At 43.3% G+C, this 18017-nt stretch overlaps 2 protein-coding genes and 1 long non-coding RNA gene across 4 annotated transcripts; 1 reads left to right on the top strand and 2 right to left on the bottom strand.

Annotated features, from left to right (window-relative positions):
- Window positions 1–129: 129 nt before the first annotated feature.
- Window positions 130–4736, bottom strand: ckma (creatine kinase, muscle a). Its single transcript, XM_030360364.1, has 8 exons — window positions 4480–4736; window positions 2753–2961; window positions 2445–2599; window positions 2151–2283; window positions 1669–1840; window positions 1422–1545; window positions 1107–1296; window positions 130–724 (listed from the first exon to the last, which is right to left on the bottom strand). Exons 2-8 carry the CDS (start codon window positions 2943–2945, stop codon window positions 546–548), a joined length of 1146 nt encoding a protein of 381 aa, XP_030216224.1. The 5' UTR covers window positions 2946–2961; window positions 4480–4736; the 3' UTR covers window positions 130–545.
- Window positions 4737–11682: 6946 nt separating this feature from the next.
- Window positions 11683–13630, bottom strand: LOC115546683 (uncharacterized). 2 transcript variants are annotated; one of them, XR_003977260.1, is made up of 4 exons: window positions 13428–13630; window positions 12860–13007; window positions 12017–12168; window positions 11683–11773 (listed from the first exon to the last, which is right to left on the bottom strand). It is a non-coding gene; the product is annotated as an uncharacterized LOC115546683 (long non-coding RNA). The 2 variants fall into 2 exon arrangements; XR_003977259.1 differs by lacking the exon at window positions 11683–11773 and having other exon boundaries at window positions 11786–12168.
- A 491-nt stretch (window positions 13631–14121) lies between these two features.
- On the top strand, window positions 14122–17988 carry nccrp1 (P1, F-box associated domain containing). The gene is made up of 6 exons (XM_030360357.1): window positions 14122–14276; window positions 14828–14908; window positions 15146–15242; window positions 15970–16065; window positions 17194–17332; window positions 17649–17988. Exons 1-6 carry the CDS (start codon window positions 14204–14206, stop codon window positions 17790–17792), a joined length of 630 nt encoding a protein of 209 aa, XP_030216217.1. The 5' UTR covers window positions 14122–14203; the 3' UTR covers window positions 17793–17988.
- Window positions 17989–18017: the final 29 nt, after the last annotated feature.

Genomic DNA, 18017 nt, shown 5'->3' with positions numbered 1-18017 from the left:
CACAACTAGACTGGCTCACAGTCTGCATATCCTTTACCAAGGTCGCGACGCGACATTAACTAAGAAACAGGCAGCACATTTGCTATATTTGGGAAACACACAATACCAGTGCCACATAAAAGACTCAGATTTGTTTGGAAGTATCTCTTGGAGTGTTTTTTTATTGAACAGTTTCAACAAATGTTGACTTTTGACAACAAAATGAAAAGAGGGTGGCACATCGGCCAGGCAAGCCCGGCGCAATGGATCACAAGATGTTGCCGCCAGAAGGAGAAAAGTGTGAAAAGAGTGAGAGAGGAAGGAAAGAAGACCAGGAGAGGTTTAAAAAAAAGTGGAAAAAATGAAAGCAAGAAAGTATGGTGAGAAAATAGAGCTGGAAGGAGTTGGGGGAGGAGGGAAGAAGAGGTGAGCAGAGTCAAGAGTCTCTAGGTGTGGCAGAGGAACCCCCCCCCTCCCCCCAGCCAGTTGGATTGGCTCAATTGATTACACATCTCGGTGTGGTCACTAGAAAAAGTGAAAAAAGGTGAAACATTGTCCTTCTTTTTTTACTTCTGGGCGGGGATCATGCTGTCGACGGCCTCTCCCTTCTCCAGCTTCTTCTCCATCTCCACCATCAGCTTCACGCCATCAACAACCAGCTGCACCTGGGCAACCTCGGAGGAGCCCAGACGGTCAGCGTTGGAGATGTCGAACACTCCACCGACGGAGGCGGTGTCCACACCACCTGAGGACATGGGCGGGGAAAAATAAGAGTGAGTGACAGCAGAGGGAAACGCTCACACACACTTGGCAGACGAAATCTGTGTAAGAAGACACTAAATACCGGTCACTTGTGATATTCTGGCAATCTGCTATTCTTCTATCCTTTTATCAAGGCTATTTATTTGAGGAGGTTTTTAAGGGAAAGGGTCCTGAGGAAAAAATACTATGGAAATCACCTATGCTGTGTACTCTATGGCACTTACGGCCCTGGTCAGCACTGGAGGCTAACATAAACACATTGGCTCTTTGCAGATACAAGCACGACCTCTGCTGTGTGATCTACGGTAGTGGCGGCTCTGTTGAGCGCCCGAAGCTAACAGAGAACACATCAGGCTTTGCCGCACCTGTTCCACGCTTCTGCAGACGCAGTCTGCCGAGGATCTCGTCAAACTTGGCGTGTGTGCTCAGCTTGGGGAGCTTGACGTGCACGCCACCGCGCAGGCCGGTTCCCAGGTTGGAGGGGCAGGTCAGCACGTAGCCGAGATGCTCGTTCCACATGAAGCCGTGGTTGTGCTTCTTGAAGATCTCCTCAATCTGGAAGACAGATTGGAGGAACAAACAATGAATGTCTCGTTTGTTGCATTCAAGCCGGACCAAAACCAAGGCCGAGCCAAAGATCCTCCTACAAGCGTTTGTAAGTGAATTGCTGGTCAGCGTACCCTCTTGAGACCGACGCAGAAGCGTCTGAAGACCTCCCTCATGTTGCCACCCTGCTCCATGGCGATCACACGGAGATGATCCTCCTCGTTCACCCAGACCAGGAAGGACTTAGCATCGTTGTGCCTGGCAGAAGGGAAAGGCAAAGAGGGCAAACATGAGCCTGTTGGTTTCAAAGAACAGGTGGCCACAGAAAGGGCCATTCTTGTGTTTCTAATCTTCTCGACACAGGGGGTCTGCGGCTCTCACCAGATGCCTCTGCCGTCGGGCCAGTCACGGGCCATGCCGGCGCAAGTCAGCAGGGGGGAGACGGGCTTGTCGAACAGGAAGTGATCGTTGATCAGCTGGTCCTGCTCGGCATCGGTCATGGACTTCAGGGGATAGTACCTTCCCTTGAACTCACCATCCAGGCTGGTCAGAGCTGAGGGGGAGATGAGCAAAACAAACAACATAAATACATGAAGGACGGATGCTATCTCTTCAGAGCAACATACTGTTGTGTATGTGCATAATTTGACAGGAAGTAACTTAAGGACTACATTGGAGTTTTGATCTCTTCTGTTCTATAGGGTCTACAGTAACATGAAGATGAACAAGTAACAACAATACATGACCCTACAACACCCCTCAACGAATCTACCATTATCCCATAAACTGCTGATTGTTTGTGTGTAGGGTATGTCCAACTGCTCCCCCTCCCACCCCCTTTTGCAACAACAAAATCAGCTCACCCTCAACGGACAGCTTCTCAATGGCTCTGCGCTCCCCACGGCTGTTGTGGGGGGGGAGGGTGTATCCCTTGATGCTGCGACCGGTACGCACACGGCTGGACAGAACGTAGTTGGGGTCCAGGTCGTCACCTCCCTAAACGACAAGCTGGTCATTAAATAACAGCAACAACAGATATACGTATTTCAATGGAACTATCCACTAGTGCTGACATTGCATCGACCGTGTCAACCGTTTCATCGTGGTCGACGGTTTGCGTTATTGTCGTCATCGCTGTTGGTACTGGTGTAGCGTACCTTCAGGTTCTCGAAGTTCAGGTCGGTGGCGTGCTTGTCGGTGGGCTTGTATCCACCATGACGGTCGGAGATGATGGGGTCCAACAGATCCTTGAAGACCTCGTAGGACTCCTCGTCACCGGCAACGCAGCCAACGGTCATGATGAAGGGGTGACCTGAACGAGAGGGGAGCGGGAGAACGGTTTAGACACATAACGGCGGTGAAATGAGCCAAGCCCTGTTCATGGGCCAGCTGCTGGGCCGATGTGTCGTAGGTGTTCTGTGCGGTTTCATTTATGTGGCTTTTGGTACGTCTTTGCATGGCTCACCTGGATTATCAACACCAGTCTGAATGACATCATCCAGGGTATAACCGCTAGGAGTCTGCTTGTCTCTCAGCTTGCCATAGATCTCCTTGGTCAGCACCTTGGCCATGTGGTTGTTGTGCTTGGACAGGTCGGGGAACTCATCCTCAACTTTGAAGTTGAGCTTGAAGTTGTTGTGGGTGTTTCCGAAAGGCATGATTGCGTTTCTCACACTGCGAAGGGAAAAGGATTGTATGTAAAAAAAAATTGTATCGTCAAAACAGAGATTGTGGCTCTGAAAGAACTAGTCCCAGACACACGCTCTTGCATGTGAGTTACGTGTGCGTGTGAACATAGTGCAATTGATGCCTTTAGAATGTCCCATATAGTGAGGGAACATTGGGAATGCATGATAGCCATTGGACAGGTGCACAGCATAGGAATGCCGGTAACTAATGTCAGTCAATACCCAACAGATCATATGTCATGTATAAATAGATTAAGTGGGTGGAGCCTCTGTTAAGTAATTATTTGTAACATCAGCCCCCCCCCCCCCCCCCCCCCCCCCCGACCTCCTCCTTCACTAATCAACCACTTCGATTATGTAACGATGTGAAACATTTTTAACTCATGTTTTGTCATGAATTGTCCATCAGGTTACTAAAGACTCTCTTAACAAATTGAAATTTCAACAACAACTTAAAATCATACATATCATACGCATACTATTCTACACAAATTTACAATTTCTGACAGTCCTGTCGCTTTAAACATTAAAAAACACATGCATTACAAAACACAGACATATCACCAATATACTTTGCATACATAAATCACTGTATTAACTGTGCATTGAATGCAATGCCATTGACAATATTTTACAATTTGCTAGATTGTTTGGGCCTGAAAATGCCCTAAAAAAGAGCCACTACAGAGTGTGAACTTTTGATTGTGAGTAGTCGGGGAAATTATATGACCAGATATTCAAAAGGTCAAGACCATTTTACACCTGCTCTAAACCCTTGTGTCCCACTAGGCGCCACCTGTCCAAACACATGAAAGTCTTAAGAGCAAGACCTTACCAAGGACATGGAACGCTCTTGCAATGCAAGACTTAACCTAAGCATGTTAACCTGCCCCCAACAGCTACAGTCCATGCAGAACTCATTTACATTTACATTTACATTTACATTTAGGGCATTTAGCAGACGCTTTTATCCAAAGCGACTTACAATAAGTACATTTGTCATAAGAAGTGCATCAATATATCGCTGTCGGTACAGAAAGGATTTTCATAGAACCAAGTGCAAGTACCACAATCGCTAGGCTAATCAATTCCCCGTATTACAGACATGATAGCAGCTGCTGCAGTTGCAGCAGCTGAACTCCTCCCCATACACTTTGTACACAGAATCAAGGACATTTTCTGCAGCATCCAAAAACTTCTCAACTGATTCTATTTCTATTCCAGAACACTGAAAGGAAATTCGAAATACTAAACCTATAAAGCATCCTCCCTTAGACAGAATGATGTCAAGACAACAACTCAAAACACAAAAACTCCAATGCTGCCCTTTAACAAAGGCAGCATTTTAAAAAGTTTGCGCTATACTTTCTCGATTCTTAGCCACTGCTACGGTTTGGATGCATCTTCAGGTCAATTCAGTTGTCCATATATTTTGCACTGCCTTCCTTAATTCCGCCCATATTTCTGTGACATTGCCGTTTTCGTTGATGGTGCATGTATTTACCTGCAAACTAGTCAAGAAATGAAGTTACTGTCCGATCCTGTTCACCAAAGCCAAAATAGGGGTCACCCAACTTGACTGCAGTTCTCTAGCGCTTATATACTCAGAGGAACCAGAGGAACAGCCATTGGCTTTGCTATTTTGGTCTCTGCTTGGCCCCCATTGGTCAGTGCTGGTAGCTGGTCAACGAACAGCTCCTGCATTTACGTCTTGGATATTCAAGACAGGCGCTGAATTTGGCAGCCATACATAGAACCAGTTGGTCAGAGAAGTTAGGGAGGAGGGGGGACATGGAGAGGAGGTGTGTATAGCGGCAGGGGTCATGAGACAGTGAGATAACCCTAAAAAGCTGAGCAGCACTTTTCCCAATCGTGTTACAGTGGGTAGAGGAACCTTGTGTGTGTGGAGGGAAGATTCAGAAAAAGAGGTGTTAATCTGTGCCGAATTAGCAGCCAACTATTTTAAGAAGGACATATATCAACCTCCAATTAAATGTCAATGGATACCACTGTTTAGGCTGTCAATGATAGGCTAATCCAAACTTGTCAAGGTCCAACTATGCTAATCTCAAACTTCTGATGGATAGCTATCATTTCCTAGCAGACTGTAGCTAAATGCAGATAGATCTCCAATAGGCAAGGAAGCTAGAGCTACTATGTTCCTACGGTTTGCTCTAGTATTTCTGGCCAATGGTTGGACACCAAAGATAAGAAGGAAGTGATCCTACAGCTCTGGGGAATGTTAAAGATGATAGACGCCATTGCTGCACATAAGCTTCATTAGAAGCCTGCAAATTGGCTTCTCTCAAATGTCTTGCATCCTTTTACCCATGCATATCCTACACAGCTGACAGCTGTTTGGCAGTTGATTTCATCAACTGCCAAGATTGTCGAGAGATTGAAAGGCCAAGTTTTAACCATTGCACCGCACATCTTACATATTCCTCCTTGTTGTCTACATTAACAATTATATTCACATTTACAATAAGTACATTTGTCAGAAGGAGAAACAATATATCGCTGTCGGTACAGTAAAGATGTTCATAGAGAGAAGTGCAAAGCACTTACAATCGCTAGGTTAACCAATTCCCTGTATACAACAAAGCTAGCTAGGATAAGATGCTTCACAACTAATTATTACCTACCATGTTCCTCATAGGGAATGCAGCTGTTACATCAGTCAAAGAAACAGCAAACATTCCTCAGTCCTTTTTACTGGAACTAAATCTACTTTATAATTTATTTAACAAACAGTTATTTATTCTGACTGATAATATTGTGGGGTTCTTGGGGTCTGCCTATATATTGTAAAGTGCGCGCATCCAGACCTTGGTTTGGTAACCCTGTTGTTCCATGAATCCCTTCCAGTCCGACAGCTCGTCCCCACTAGTTGGGTGACTTTGGTGTGTTTGACGGTCTGTCTGAAATGCTTTGTGTGTCCTAACGGTTTTTGCTCGAAAGCTATTTCATGTTCGTTCTGTTAGGGTTCGTTCGGAGTCAGGACTACTTCCACGCTTTTGAGGTTCGCTGTATAGAAACGTCTTTCAGGCTTGTAAAGTTGGACGAGTGAGCGAGCTTACGGTTAGAATTCAGCTATAACAAGAAATAGCCATATTCGCACTCGTTGTTTTCAGCAAGTGTCGTAGATTGTTATGAAGAGGATGATGATGATGATGATGATAAGGATGAGCAGTTTTGAAATAAGTTTAGTGAAAAAATAACAATGCTTATGATGATGACTGAGATGCCTCCAGCTCTATTTGACGTTCTTTTTAAGTCGGCGGCCCAAGGCACTCACATCTCTGAGCAGTGCCTTCAGTCTTTCTACCATGCATTGCTTATTTCAGACTAATTCGTGCTTGAAGTTCGTTGTTTGGGTGTACCTGAAACTCTCCAATGGCTGTGGCAGAAAAACATTCATTCACCCCCTTCCCCGACACCCTGTCACCCGTTGAATGAAACACGTTTCAAACACTTTTCTTCGAGGGCAATAAGGGTTTGTTAGTAGTGGCACTGATCCAAGATGAAGAAGGTTGGTGGGGGGGGGGGGAGGAGAGGGGCTGTAGGTTGGTCGGGGGGGGTGGGGGGGAGGGGCTGTAGGTTGATCGGGGGGGGTGGGGGGGAGGAGAGGGGCTGTAGGTTGGTCGGGGGGGGGGTGGGGGGGAGGGGCTGTAGGAGGGTGATCCCAACTTCACTTGCCAGCTGGCAACAGGCGCTTTGGCCTTTTCCCCCCTTGACCGACGCCAGCTTTAGCCAGGCACTCCCTTTCCCCATTTCCCCGTGTCTGTGTCCCACCATAAGTAACGAGTTCCTGTACCTACTACCTACCACCTACCAACAACCTTCAGCTTCACCTTCCAGACCCACACACTGTCAAGGGTACACCCTTACGTAAGTACACACTTAACACACGTAAGTACATACTGCTCCAACCGGCCCAGGGTTTGTGTTACACCTCCCATCATATGTGCCCTGAACCACCACAACACACCCCACTCCCACAAATCCCTCCCACTCCATGAGTGTCATGTGACACAGCTGTCTGCCGCCTGTCCCCTTTCTCGTGGGGGGCTACCAAATTAGTCTCTGTCCAGGCTTGCCCTGCTCTGTACCCACCCCCAACAACTGACACCCGAATGACACACTCATGTCTGCACCAACACATGCACGCAGGCACCCACACGCACGCACGCAGGCACACACACACACACACGCACACGCACACGCACACGCACACACACACACACACACACACACACACACAAACACACACACACACACACACACACACACACACACACTTCAACATGTCCCATTCGAATTAGTTTGAATCATGGTACAGTTCATGAATTACTTTCACACACTCTAACATAATAGTGGCATTAAAAGCCACTTTCAGTTACACTATCTAAAAGCGATAAACCCACAGGATCTGCTGCAATGGCAGCTATAAGTTGCATAGTTTTATGCAATCTCTCCAACACCAACACGTAGTTTGAGAAGCCAGGGCGAGAGTGTGCACAGGGTGCAGTGGTCTGGGCAGATAGCAGTGGCACCGGAGGCAGGGGCGCCGCTAGGGATTTTGGGCCCCATGAAAAGAATCTTTACTTAGTGTCATTATTTTTTCTGTATTATAATTTCATCATCATTAGGGGCCTCTCTGGGCCCCCCTCCATCATGGGCCCCTAGAATCCGTCTCCTTTACCCCCCCTTTTCGGCGCCCCTGACCGGAGGGTGGGGGTCGTTGCTCCTGAAGGCGTAGTGGAGAACACATTTCTCATCACGCCAAGCGTCGTCCAAGGACAGTTATGCAACGCGCCTGTCAAATCACCGTGTTAGATTGCGTCTGCTCCAGTTCTAGGCTTTGAAATTCCCTTCAAGCTTCATAGGATATTGAAAACCCCCAACTGGCCCATCCCATGCTGTACCGAACCCTAATGACGTCTGAAAAATGATCCATTCACTTTAATGTAGAAGAACTGTTTATCCCTGTTTTGGATAGGTTCCCCTCAAGGTACTAAACACATACTTTGATTTGGCAATTTCATGATCTTGTTCCCAAGAAGCGATCCATGGGTGTCTTGGGAAAAGGAAACTTAGTTCACGGCTATCGAGAACACCTCTCTCGGAGCGTGTATGACTTGACCCGTGGAGAGAGGAAACTGATAGCAATGAGGCGTGTCGGAGTCCCTGCAGCTGCTCCCATCGCGGCATCGAGTGTGTTTTCATGCAAGTGTTTTGGCAGCTATCCAGTGCACAATATGTGCAGACATTTTCTGCATGTCAAATTCACGTACACACAAGTTTTGATTATTTGCCTGGCAACAGAAAAATCTTGCTTTTACTGCCACCTCTATAATAAAACATTTGTGGCAGACCTTATTTATAACTTGTCGCCTGCATTAAATTGTCACCCTGTCTATGTCGGGACATTTGCAGATATATAGAACAAAGATGCAGATAGTGTTGACAATGTGCACATTGTATTGAGGATGGAAATACTAATTGGGAAATTAAATTCACACTAGGTAATGAAACAGCATTTGTGGAGCCTGTAATATTTATTTCGAAGACATTGACTTCATAGCCCATTTATTTACTTGGTTTAATTTATCTTTTGTTTGTTAAAACTGCATTCCCACGTTGGGTTGTGTAATGTCCATGCAACACATATCTTAGGTGGCAGTCTGCAGGGCCTGAACATTGTGTGAATCCTTCTCTGGAGATCGATGTGCATGTGTGTCTGAGGCCTCACCATTGAAAGGGGAGCAGGCCCCATGGGGCATACAACGTGCGGTCAGGCAACAGGCTATATTTACCCCAGGCTTTGGTTGTCCATCTGCAGCAGGTCAAGCACCAGCCCACCCCTCATGCTGATTCAATTTCATCAAGTCAGGTTTTTAACCTTTTCTCGCTCTGACTACCTGTTCGGACAAAAAGTCAGTCAAATCTGGAAAATACAAATCTGTGAATCAGTACAATAATGATTTATTTTGTGGAAACTCCAAGATTCGTTATTTGCTGATATTGCAGCATAGATATTGCACAACGCAATTGCAGGAAGAAATTGCACATGGAAATTGCACATATCGATGGCAGGAGCAGGCTGGGCCAGGCTAATTTGAAATGATCACATTCAAAATAATGTAAATGTGTGTACACTGTGTGCTCTCCGTTAGAAAAATGTTCATTATGGTAGATGGAAAGGTCATGTATTTCTGTAGCCGTGAACATGGTACATGGTTGGCTGCAATTGTTGGGAATTTAACATGTGATGCAACCGTGCCCTCGATGCATACAGGGAGCATATGCATGTGCCAGCTGGGTCAGGGTCAATACAGCTGTTAGCCATAAAGCCATGGATGCTTCTAAAATTCTTACGTAAAATAACTTAATTAATCCTAGACAGGAAATGTGTGTATTTCAACAGAGGAGTTAGAATTACAAAAGTGTATACATATTATTTTTTTTATAATCCTACAAAAAGTATACAGAAAAGATGTCCTTATATACAAAAGTAGTAGAAATGGAGATGATCTATTTATAATATCATATTATGAATTCGTTTAGGTATATGTTGGTGAGTAGTATAGGCCTACGTTTAACCCATTCAAGTGGCTCGATCCAAAATTCCCCTTCACCCCGGCTAAAAAAGCCACTCGTGCTCGGTGTTAAACAGAGCGGACAACTGGGGCACGCGCTAGCACCATTAGTGTGTACTTTAACCATCAAGCAGGTTTATTTATTCAGAGGATCCTGCTTCATCCAGCCGAAGCAGCGCTAATGTCCTCCACCGCGCTTTCTCAGGTCAGAGTGTTTGTTCGAGTGCTTGGAGCGGATCAGCCGATGGGGAGAACCGTGGGCCTGGGGTCAGCGTGGGCACATGCCAGACAACATCTCTGAACCACGGTTCATACATATCGGAGGCCAACAGGTGTCCCACTGGAGGACCCACTGCTGCTGCGGCACATGGGGCACGGGGGGAGGTGTTTGTTAGTTCACAGCCCAACTCTGGTCAGCGTTTACGTGAGGCTTTTCACCTTTGTCCGATTCGCGGCTGACCATCGGCAACACATGAAATGGTAAAAATCTGTGTTGGTCGTATCTTGACAATCTTGATATGTGTTGATTTGTTCATTTCACAATTTAACACGCTTTTAACACAAAGCTTAAGCTTATAAGATGTGCACGCTGAATCAAAACAGACGTTTTTATAGTAATTGTCTTTATGCCATTTCAGAAGCACATGTATTTGATTTAATTTGACATTATTCCGGTCATTCAACCCTACTAATGCATTCGTGCACATGCATTATGCTTTAAGCTAAGTCGTCTTCGAGGTTTGTATTATTAGTAGTCGTAGAATAACTAGAAAGAATGATCTCCCTGCATTTTCTTAATGCCACACCCCCCCTTCCCCACACACAAACACGTCGGTGGAACAATATCAGTGGTTATTTTTTACCTTAACATGAGGGGAAGGGGGGGGATAAGGATTGAACCATTGGAAACCAGCCAGAGTGTTTACCTTTAAAACGCAACACTAATCATGCACTCCATGTATTTTACCTTCAGCCTTTAAAAGGGTTACAGCAGTTAATACTGTACACAAATGTAACTTACAAAGTATTTATGTTAGAATAAACAACAGCCAGGTCCATCTCTGAAAAAGATTTAACTGACTGACAGTTAAAGAATACATGCAGGCAATAGGGGATTGCATAGGGAGTATGTGTCATGCTTCTAGGCTAAACGCTAACATGACTAATGATGTGGATGTTGCCTTTTCAGACAATATAGTATTATTTATTATAGTCTGTTAGCTAGCCTTCCACATCACAGTTCACTCAGGAGGACGTCAAACCGATACCTCCTGAGACTAGTTCTGTTGCAGTTTTTTTAGATGTATTTATACCTTGTGTGTTTGTTAAGGGTTATGTTTCTTTTGCATTGTCTTTTAATAATTGTCTTCCAGAATCCCGGATGCAGGGTTCTGTGCATGTAGTCACGAATGTATCCTGATAGGAGCATGGCTTGTGTAAACAGACTCTGCTACCCTCTGTTCCCCTGGCTTCCTCCCAGAACTCCAGGCCTTATATGGTCAGGGGTGTTCTCCACCAACCGAGCAGCTGACCCATAAATTACCCTCCTAAACTCCATGGCAGACACCGCCGACCCTCTGCTCCCTCTTGCACTCTATTTCTCTCACTTCTCTCATACAATGGAATATATGTCCTGATTTATGTATATATATGGTATATCAACAGCTGTAAATAATAATGCTTCCATGTATCACCAAAAAAATAACACTAACAAATTTGATCTAACCTTAACTCAAAGTTAAGTCAAAACCTAAGTTGCACCGTGTTCATTTGTTCAAATTATCACAAAAAGTGTTCAATTACTCAGTCATTTGAAAATTATGTCATAAATACACAAAAAGCAAGTTGACTTCACTGTTGACGCACACAAAAAAAGAGTGTGTGTGGCAATGGCGTCTACATAGTGGGGCTATTTATTTACTAAGCTCTTTTACAACCAACACTACCAACATTGATTCTTCCCTTTGCGACATCAGTGTCCAGGTAGTGAAAACACAAGTGAAACATGGCTCGTAAACTGCCATGTAAGCCATCATCAAAGGATCCAATCAAGAGAAAGGTTTATTTGATTTCATGTCAGTGCTGGCGGGGGTCCAGATGGGGGTGCTGGTAAAGGTACATAACAGCGAAGCTGGTCACGAATGTGACCAAACCCAAGAGGACATAGGAGCCGGAGCCCCATTGAACTTTCACCTCCTGTACAAACACAGTACATACATGTGCAGAAAATGTCCCACAAATTTACCAAATAAATCATATTGAAGTGATGTGGAGAAGTGCCAATGGGATGAATGCACTTTTTTAGCATAGTTGTGTCTTTAATGAAACACCATCAGATTTTTCAATTAATTTAGTTTTTTTCTTCATGGAATGACGTGGTTGCTAAGCCAAACTGTGTTATGCTGTCGTGGAACAAATGGTCATTATCTAATCACCCACTGTTCTCTGAAGGATATTGGTGACCTCATCCCCGACCTCTCTGATTTGGTCAGCGCCCTGACCAGCGGACATAACTGGTTCCATATTCTCCTTCACTGAGATCGTCTCCGGCTCTGGCTGAATGTCCACAGATGGAGAACCTGAGGAGCAATCTAAACGTTTCACACAAGAAAAGATCAAACTGCATTTCAGTTGTTTGTATGAGTGCAGAATCTTGAGGCAGTGGACCTTATACACAGACATCTTGGTTCTAGACACCAGCTGAGTGGTCGAACTAAATGTGGGATCGGGTGGGTGGACCAGTCCACAAGGTGGATCCAAGACGGCCAATATAGTGAATAAGGCCCATCATTTCAAGTGAGTGGTACAAAAAGGGTTAAATTCCATAATGCTGCAACAAATATATGCAATGCCAAGATCCATATCAAAGGCTATGATTTGATTTATTTCCACACTATTATGTATAAATAAATGACCTAACCAACAGAAATCGTTATTGTTGGAGCAAGTAGGGCCAAATGGGTTCCACAGACTTCAACAGAGTGGTTACAAGCAGAACTACACTGAGAATGTAGCTGAAAATAACCGTCTGTTCTTTTTTCTCCAGTCTCTGACTCAAGAGCAGGGGACGGTGTAATAGGGCAAGGCAAGTTTATTTAAATAGCACCCTTCAAACGCAAGGCCGTTCAAGTGCCTTATGAAGGCAGAAACCCAATTTAAAGAACACTAAAAGCGCCATCATCCTTCGACGTATTAGTAGTATTATTATTATTATTATTATTATTAGTAGTAGTAGTAGTAGTAGTAGTAGTAGTAGCCTAGTACATCCTGATAATCTGTCACCTGTCAACGTTGGCGAACCTGCGGTTGAGTTGTTCCGCGGGACAGATGGGGGTGGGGGGAAAGACGTCAGGAGAGTCTGTGTGGCAACGCTGTAGGTCTGATGAGCCCTGCAGAAGTCAGAGAAGTTCCTCTCTCCTCCTGGACAATGCTACACAACCATATCATATTCATATCGCTCCAGTATTCATAATATTGCAGAGACTTTAATCCAAAGTAATTTCCAGTGACCACTAGACTAGAGACATTGTGCAGACAACAATCACAATTTATTAATACGTTGTCATGACTCCTATCACTATAGGATTGCGATGGTGGACAGGTTTCACGTTAATGACTCGACACAGACTAACTCAGTTGTGTCGGTTACTTTTCATCATTATACTGGACTGGACTGGACACGTCTGATAGTTAACCAACATTATAGGCAACTTACTACTTCTAACGCCATATACTAGGCGCTTACAACTCTAACGGTTACATTGTTTTACCGTTGGTTTTTACCAGTGTTCATAATTAATTCATGATCTCAAGCAGAAAACTTGCAATTTCGTTGAAAGACAATTCTCACCGTTTGACAATGATATTGTGTTTGGTTTCTTTTATGATCAGTCCCTGTCGGAGAATTCTGCCTTCCTTGGACACTCAAAACTGTAGGAGATGAGCAAGAGGCCATTGAGCCTCACTCGGCATGATGCACGTTAGGCTGTTCTGTTGCACACATTATAACGCCACAAACGGTTGACACATTAGGCTACTACGCCACCGTTTGCGGCGTAATCATGTGTACACATGTGCCACAAATTGCTCCAGGCATCAAGGCTTGCGTGGTTCCAAAATAATATTTGTAATTTCTTTTTTCGCCGTAAACAATGTGTGGCTTTCAAAAATGTGTGTTGGCCTTCTAAATGTCTGGCTCTGTCATGCATGCAGTATTTCAAACTAACTTGATGTTATTATTAATATTAGGCCTATCCCAATTCATGGCCACCGGTCCATGTGTTCATCCACTAGGTGGAGCCAGAGGTCCATACTGAAAATGTACCCTAAACCTGAGTTACCGTATTTACATTGCCAATGTTTACAGCACTTTATCAGTGTCATAGTCAGGCTTAATATATATGCCGTTCTATGTATTTACATATAGGGAAGTTCTATAGGTGGATACGATTCAGGGTTTGGTTAAAGTTTAACCATACGCCAATGCGTCACCGAGAAAACGTGTAATTTTATTGCAACATCAGGGTGGGGCATGGGCAGTTTAAGCCTGCTCTACTGCTGTAATAAATGTCCGCATAGACTTCCTGGTTTCTCATTGTGGAAGGAACCCCTACAACCTTACACATCATGGCTGCCCTGAAGCAGGTCTGCGAATCTCAGCCGTTCGGACGGAACTTGTTGAAGAATCCGTCGCCTTACGGTATGACGCCACCATTGGCTCACACGTTTTTGTCTTTTTTAACTGGCAGACTTCCATCATTGTGCAGTTAATTTGTCGTGTTTGAATAACTGCTTGAATTAGCCTACACTTTGGAAAAAGTTATTCCTAGTCTAATCTTTTAGTTTGTATTCTACTGTCTATCTGGCAAATAGTTTCGTCATAAATTACAACATTCATTCAAATATGGCGTTAATTCCTGTGTCTTTCTGCGGAATAGAGTAACATTTGACATAATCTATTTTAGAATGTATTTAATTTATTTTAATAGAATTGTATTTATTAAAAAATACGTAATCTCGTTCATAATGTATAGCATAATATTCATTAATTCAATTAATAGCATTGCACAAAAATAAAACAAATACTCTTTTAATAACTTGTGACAGCTACGTAATCATGTGCCATCTCACTAAAACATACCAATGATCATTGTGAGGGTCACAGTGGGATTACTGCAGTCCACACATGGGCCACCACCACACCCACTATGCAGGTGTATCATGACTTTGTGTCTCTGAATTCCTGTACAGGTTTGACTCACAAAACCCCTCCTCCAGAAGTAGAGCTCAGTGAAGTCCCCCCACAGGGACCTCCCCGTTTCCAAGCCGAAGGTGAGAGAGAAACAGAGAATTTCCCATTATCCCATTTAGTCCCAATAATTTTGCAATACATTCAGCTTTTTCATTATCTGTAAAAGTTCTGCTCACTTTTGAGTGGGGTGCAAGAGCACAAAGAGAGAGAGAAGAGGAGAGGGCAGTTTCCTAATTGAAAGAATGAAGAAGGCTGAAGCAATGTATCAAATCTCTTGCATGTATTATTTACTTCTTCATTTTTTTCTCCACATGTAGGTAACTACACTGACTGGACTACCAGAGTAGAACGTCTCCCCTTAGATAGAAGTAGAATACCCCAGGGCGCGGCTGTGTGCGGTTTACCCGAGTACAGGTACAGTAATACTTTACTTTATGCTGTTAGATATGTGTTCAACTTCTGCAAAAAAGACAACTTAGTAAATATTCCTAACCCTACAGTACAAGGCTGCTTAGTTCAAACCTCCAAAACACCCTGTAATAACAGTAATAAAACATGATGTCTGATTACAACCAGCATGGCCGAGTCCAATCTACAGCAACTACAGAAACAGTTCACCCACCCATTGGCGCAATTTAGGGTGGGGGGCAGGGGGGAAAGGTGCCCTCCACATTTAGAAATATTTGGTTCCCCCTCTTTAACCCGTGTTAAACTTAATTGGTATTCCAGAATACATTAAAAGAAGATGCTGGTTTACCAAGGATGTGATTAAAACACATAACACAAACAGTAAAATAACAAGGAATCATAGCATAAATAAAAGATAAATAAATGTATGCAATAAATACAAAATGAAAGCTATGTTCCCGGAGGTTGCCGTCTGTAGCCAAATGTGTGGTTTGGGCTGTGGGACAAAAGTGCGGGTTACGACAGAAGCACAATCAGTAATATTGGTCAGTGACTGCTGACCAACACCACCTGTCACACCTAATGTGCACCCCTGCACCCGCCTGTGTGTGTGTGTGTGTGTGTGTGTGTGTGTGTGTGTGTGTGTGTGTGTGTGTGTGTGTGTGTGTGTGTGTGTGTGTGTGTGTGTGTGTGTGTGTGTGTGTGTGTGTTAATGTGTTCTCTCTGTGCACAGCTGGTTCACTCTGGAGCAGCGGGTGGACCTGAAGGCAGAAGGAATTTGGGATGAGTTGCTGGATAAATCTCAGCCAGACATTGAAATACAAGACTGGTGGGTTAACATTATGAATACATAGAATTTTACACAAAACTGAATTTATCTTCTGCATTAGTTTTGTATTTTTGTATTAAGTTGTGGTCGTGTCTAGCACGACTGGTCAAAGTTAGGGTTTGATTTCCATGGGGGCCAGGGTAAGAGAAAGAGGATAAGAGGCTTTGGATAAGAGCATCCACTAAATTGAATAGATATTTTTAATAGCTTATACAACATTTAAGTGTATGGTAATTCAATGAATGATGTCAGACTGAAACAATTTTTTAACTGAATAGAATGCCATTATAAACAATTTCTCCACATCATATTGGACTCTTTCATCGTAAAGGATTCATTGATCATTCATTGTAAATTATTAATTAAATGAGTACAATATAGTAACTGTCAATGGTGACAATAATACAAAACAATCAACCATCCGTTTTATACACCCTGACACGTATGCAGTTTAAAAATGTCAGGACAGAAAAGGATAGGACATCATTTCACAGTGATAGTCCATACTGACCCAGTCTAGCTAACTCACTGAGTATGAACTAAGAACATGTTACACTGTTAATGAAGGGGCTTGTTTGGATATCTTTTAAATAACAATCTCTTTTACTTTAAGGTCCAACAAAATAAGTAATTAACCCTCTTAGGTTTAAATTTGGTGAACTATTGTTGCATTGCTTCAATATCTCGATATATACAAATAAAATAATAATAATGTTGATTCAATATAGCTATTTCTGCATATATTTGCACCTAAAAATGTATATCTGCTTACTGCTGGTATACGGCTGTATTACATAGTTATGCAACATGCTAAATGCAAACACATTATTGTTCAAACTTTATTCTGAAATTCCCAGAAAGATAATCCTTTAAAGCTATTTAATTGTATGTTCTATGTCAGTGGTTCTCAAACTTTTTATACCGCGTACCACCTATGAAAACATTAGTCTCCCCAAGTACCACCATTATGACCGTTGTTATAAAATATAACAAATTACAGTAGCGTAGACCTGCGGCCCTATTTAGCTAGGCACAGTTCACAGTTCATATCATTTATTGTTAACTGTTGTCATCTGCCTGAACAGAGTGACTGAATCCGCTCCCCTTGTTGTGTGCTGGGGTGGTCAGGTATGAGGAGAGCCAGGTGCATGAGCACATCTACCAGCTGCATGTCAAGTTACTGACCGCCGACGGCCAGACGGTCATCTCAGAGCACCATGTCGAGCCTACCGAGGACCGCTCCAACTACAAACACACCTGGAAAGAGGTTTGTCGGGCTAACACCACACCATACATCAAATTAAATGCATACACCATTCAATGAAGGCCTGTATGTGGATAATCTGGTCTGCATTTGCTTTGGTATTATACACTTCTTGAGTTTACCCAAGTTATTATTGTCATTTTAATTATTTTAATTATATTTTGTCATTTTGGTCCATTGAGCATAATACTTCGGGCGCCCCTGAATTAAATGTGTAAGACTCAATTAGACTAAAAGCTTCCACCAGCTTGAATTTCATATCCATTGATGCTCAAAATTACCACCCATGTTATTCATGAATATCTTTGTCTGCCTGTAGGTGTCGCATGTGTTCACAGGCTATGGTCCTGGGGTGAGGTACGTCCTCTTTAGCCACCGAGTGAAGAACATGTTCTTAAATGAGTTTTTCCCTACCCTTGTTACCGACAGCTCAGTCACTGTCAAAAATACCAAATTCAAATGATCAGTCCATAACTCATATTATATGGAGAAAGAACATATCACTGAATATTTCAAGTCAGTGCATGTATTATTTTCTTACAGTAGCCTACATTCATCATTTTATTATCTGAAGAAATTGCCTTATTTTGATTTTGTAGATTACGATATTAAAATGTTGGCTACTGTTTAATCTATTAAACACATTTTAATCATGATAATGATGATGGTTGTTTGTTGATTTTTTATC

This window comes from Gadus morhua, chromosome 7 (genome assembly GCF_902167405.1).
Source record: "Gadus morhua chromosome 7, gadMor3.0, whole genome shotgun sequence".
NCBI lineage: Eukaryota > Metazoa > Chordata > Actinopteri > Gadiformes > Gadidae > Gadus > Gadus morhua.
This window is presented reverse-complemented; position numbering and strand designations above follow the sequence as displayed.

Excerpts from the sequence above, each read along its gene's own strand:
- nccrp1 (XM_030360357.1), top strand. The coding sequence starts at position 14,204 with ATGGCTGCCCTGAAGCAGGTCTGCGAATCTCAGCCGTTCGGACGGAAC. Across the intron at positions 14,909-15,145 it reads TCCCCGTTTCCAAGCCGAAG|GTAACTACACTGACTGGACT; the intron begins GTGAGAGAGAAA and ends CTCCACATGTAG. Across the intron at positions 15,243-15,969 it reads TGCGGTTTACCCGAGTACAG|CTGGTTCACTCTGGAGCAGC; the intron begins GTACAGTAATAC and ends CTCTGTGCACAG.
- ckma (XM_030360364.1), bottom strand. The coding sequence starts at position 2,945 with ATGCCTTTCGGAAACACCCACAACAACTTCAAGCTCAACTTCAAAGTT. Across the intron at positions 2,600-2,752 it reads GACTGGTGTTGATAATCCAG|GTCACCCCTTCATCATGACC; the intron begins GTGAGCCATGCA and ends CCTCTCGTTCAG. Across the intron at positions 2,284-2,444 it reads TGAACTTCGAGAACCTGAAG|GGAGGTGACGACCTGGACCC; the intron begins GTACGCTACACC and ends CTTGTCGTTTAG.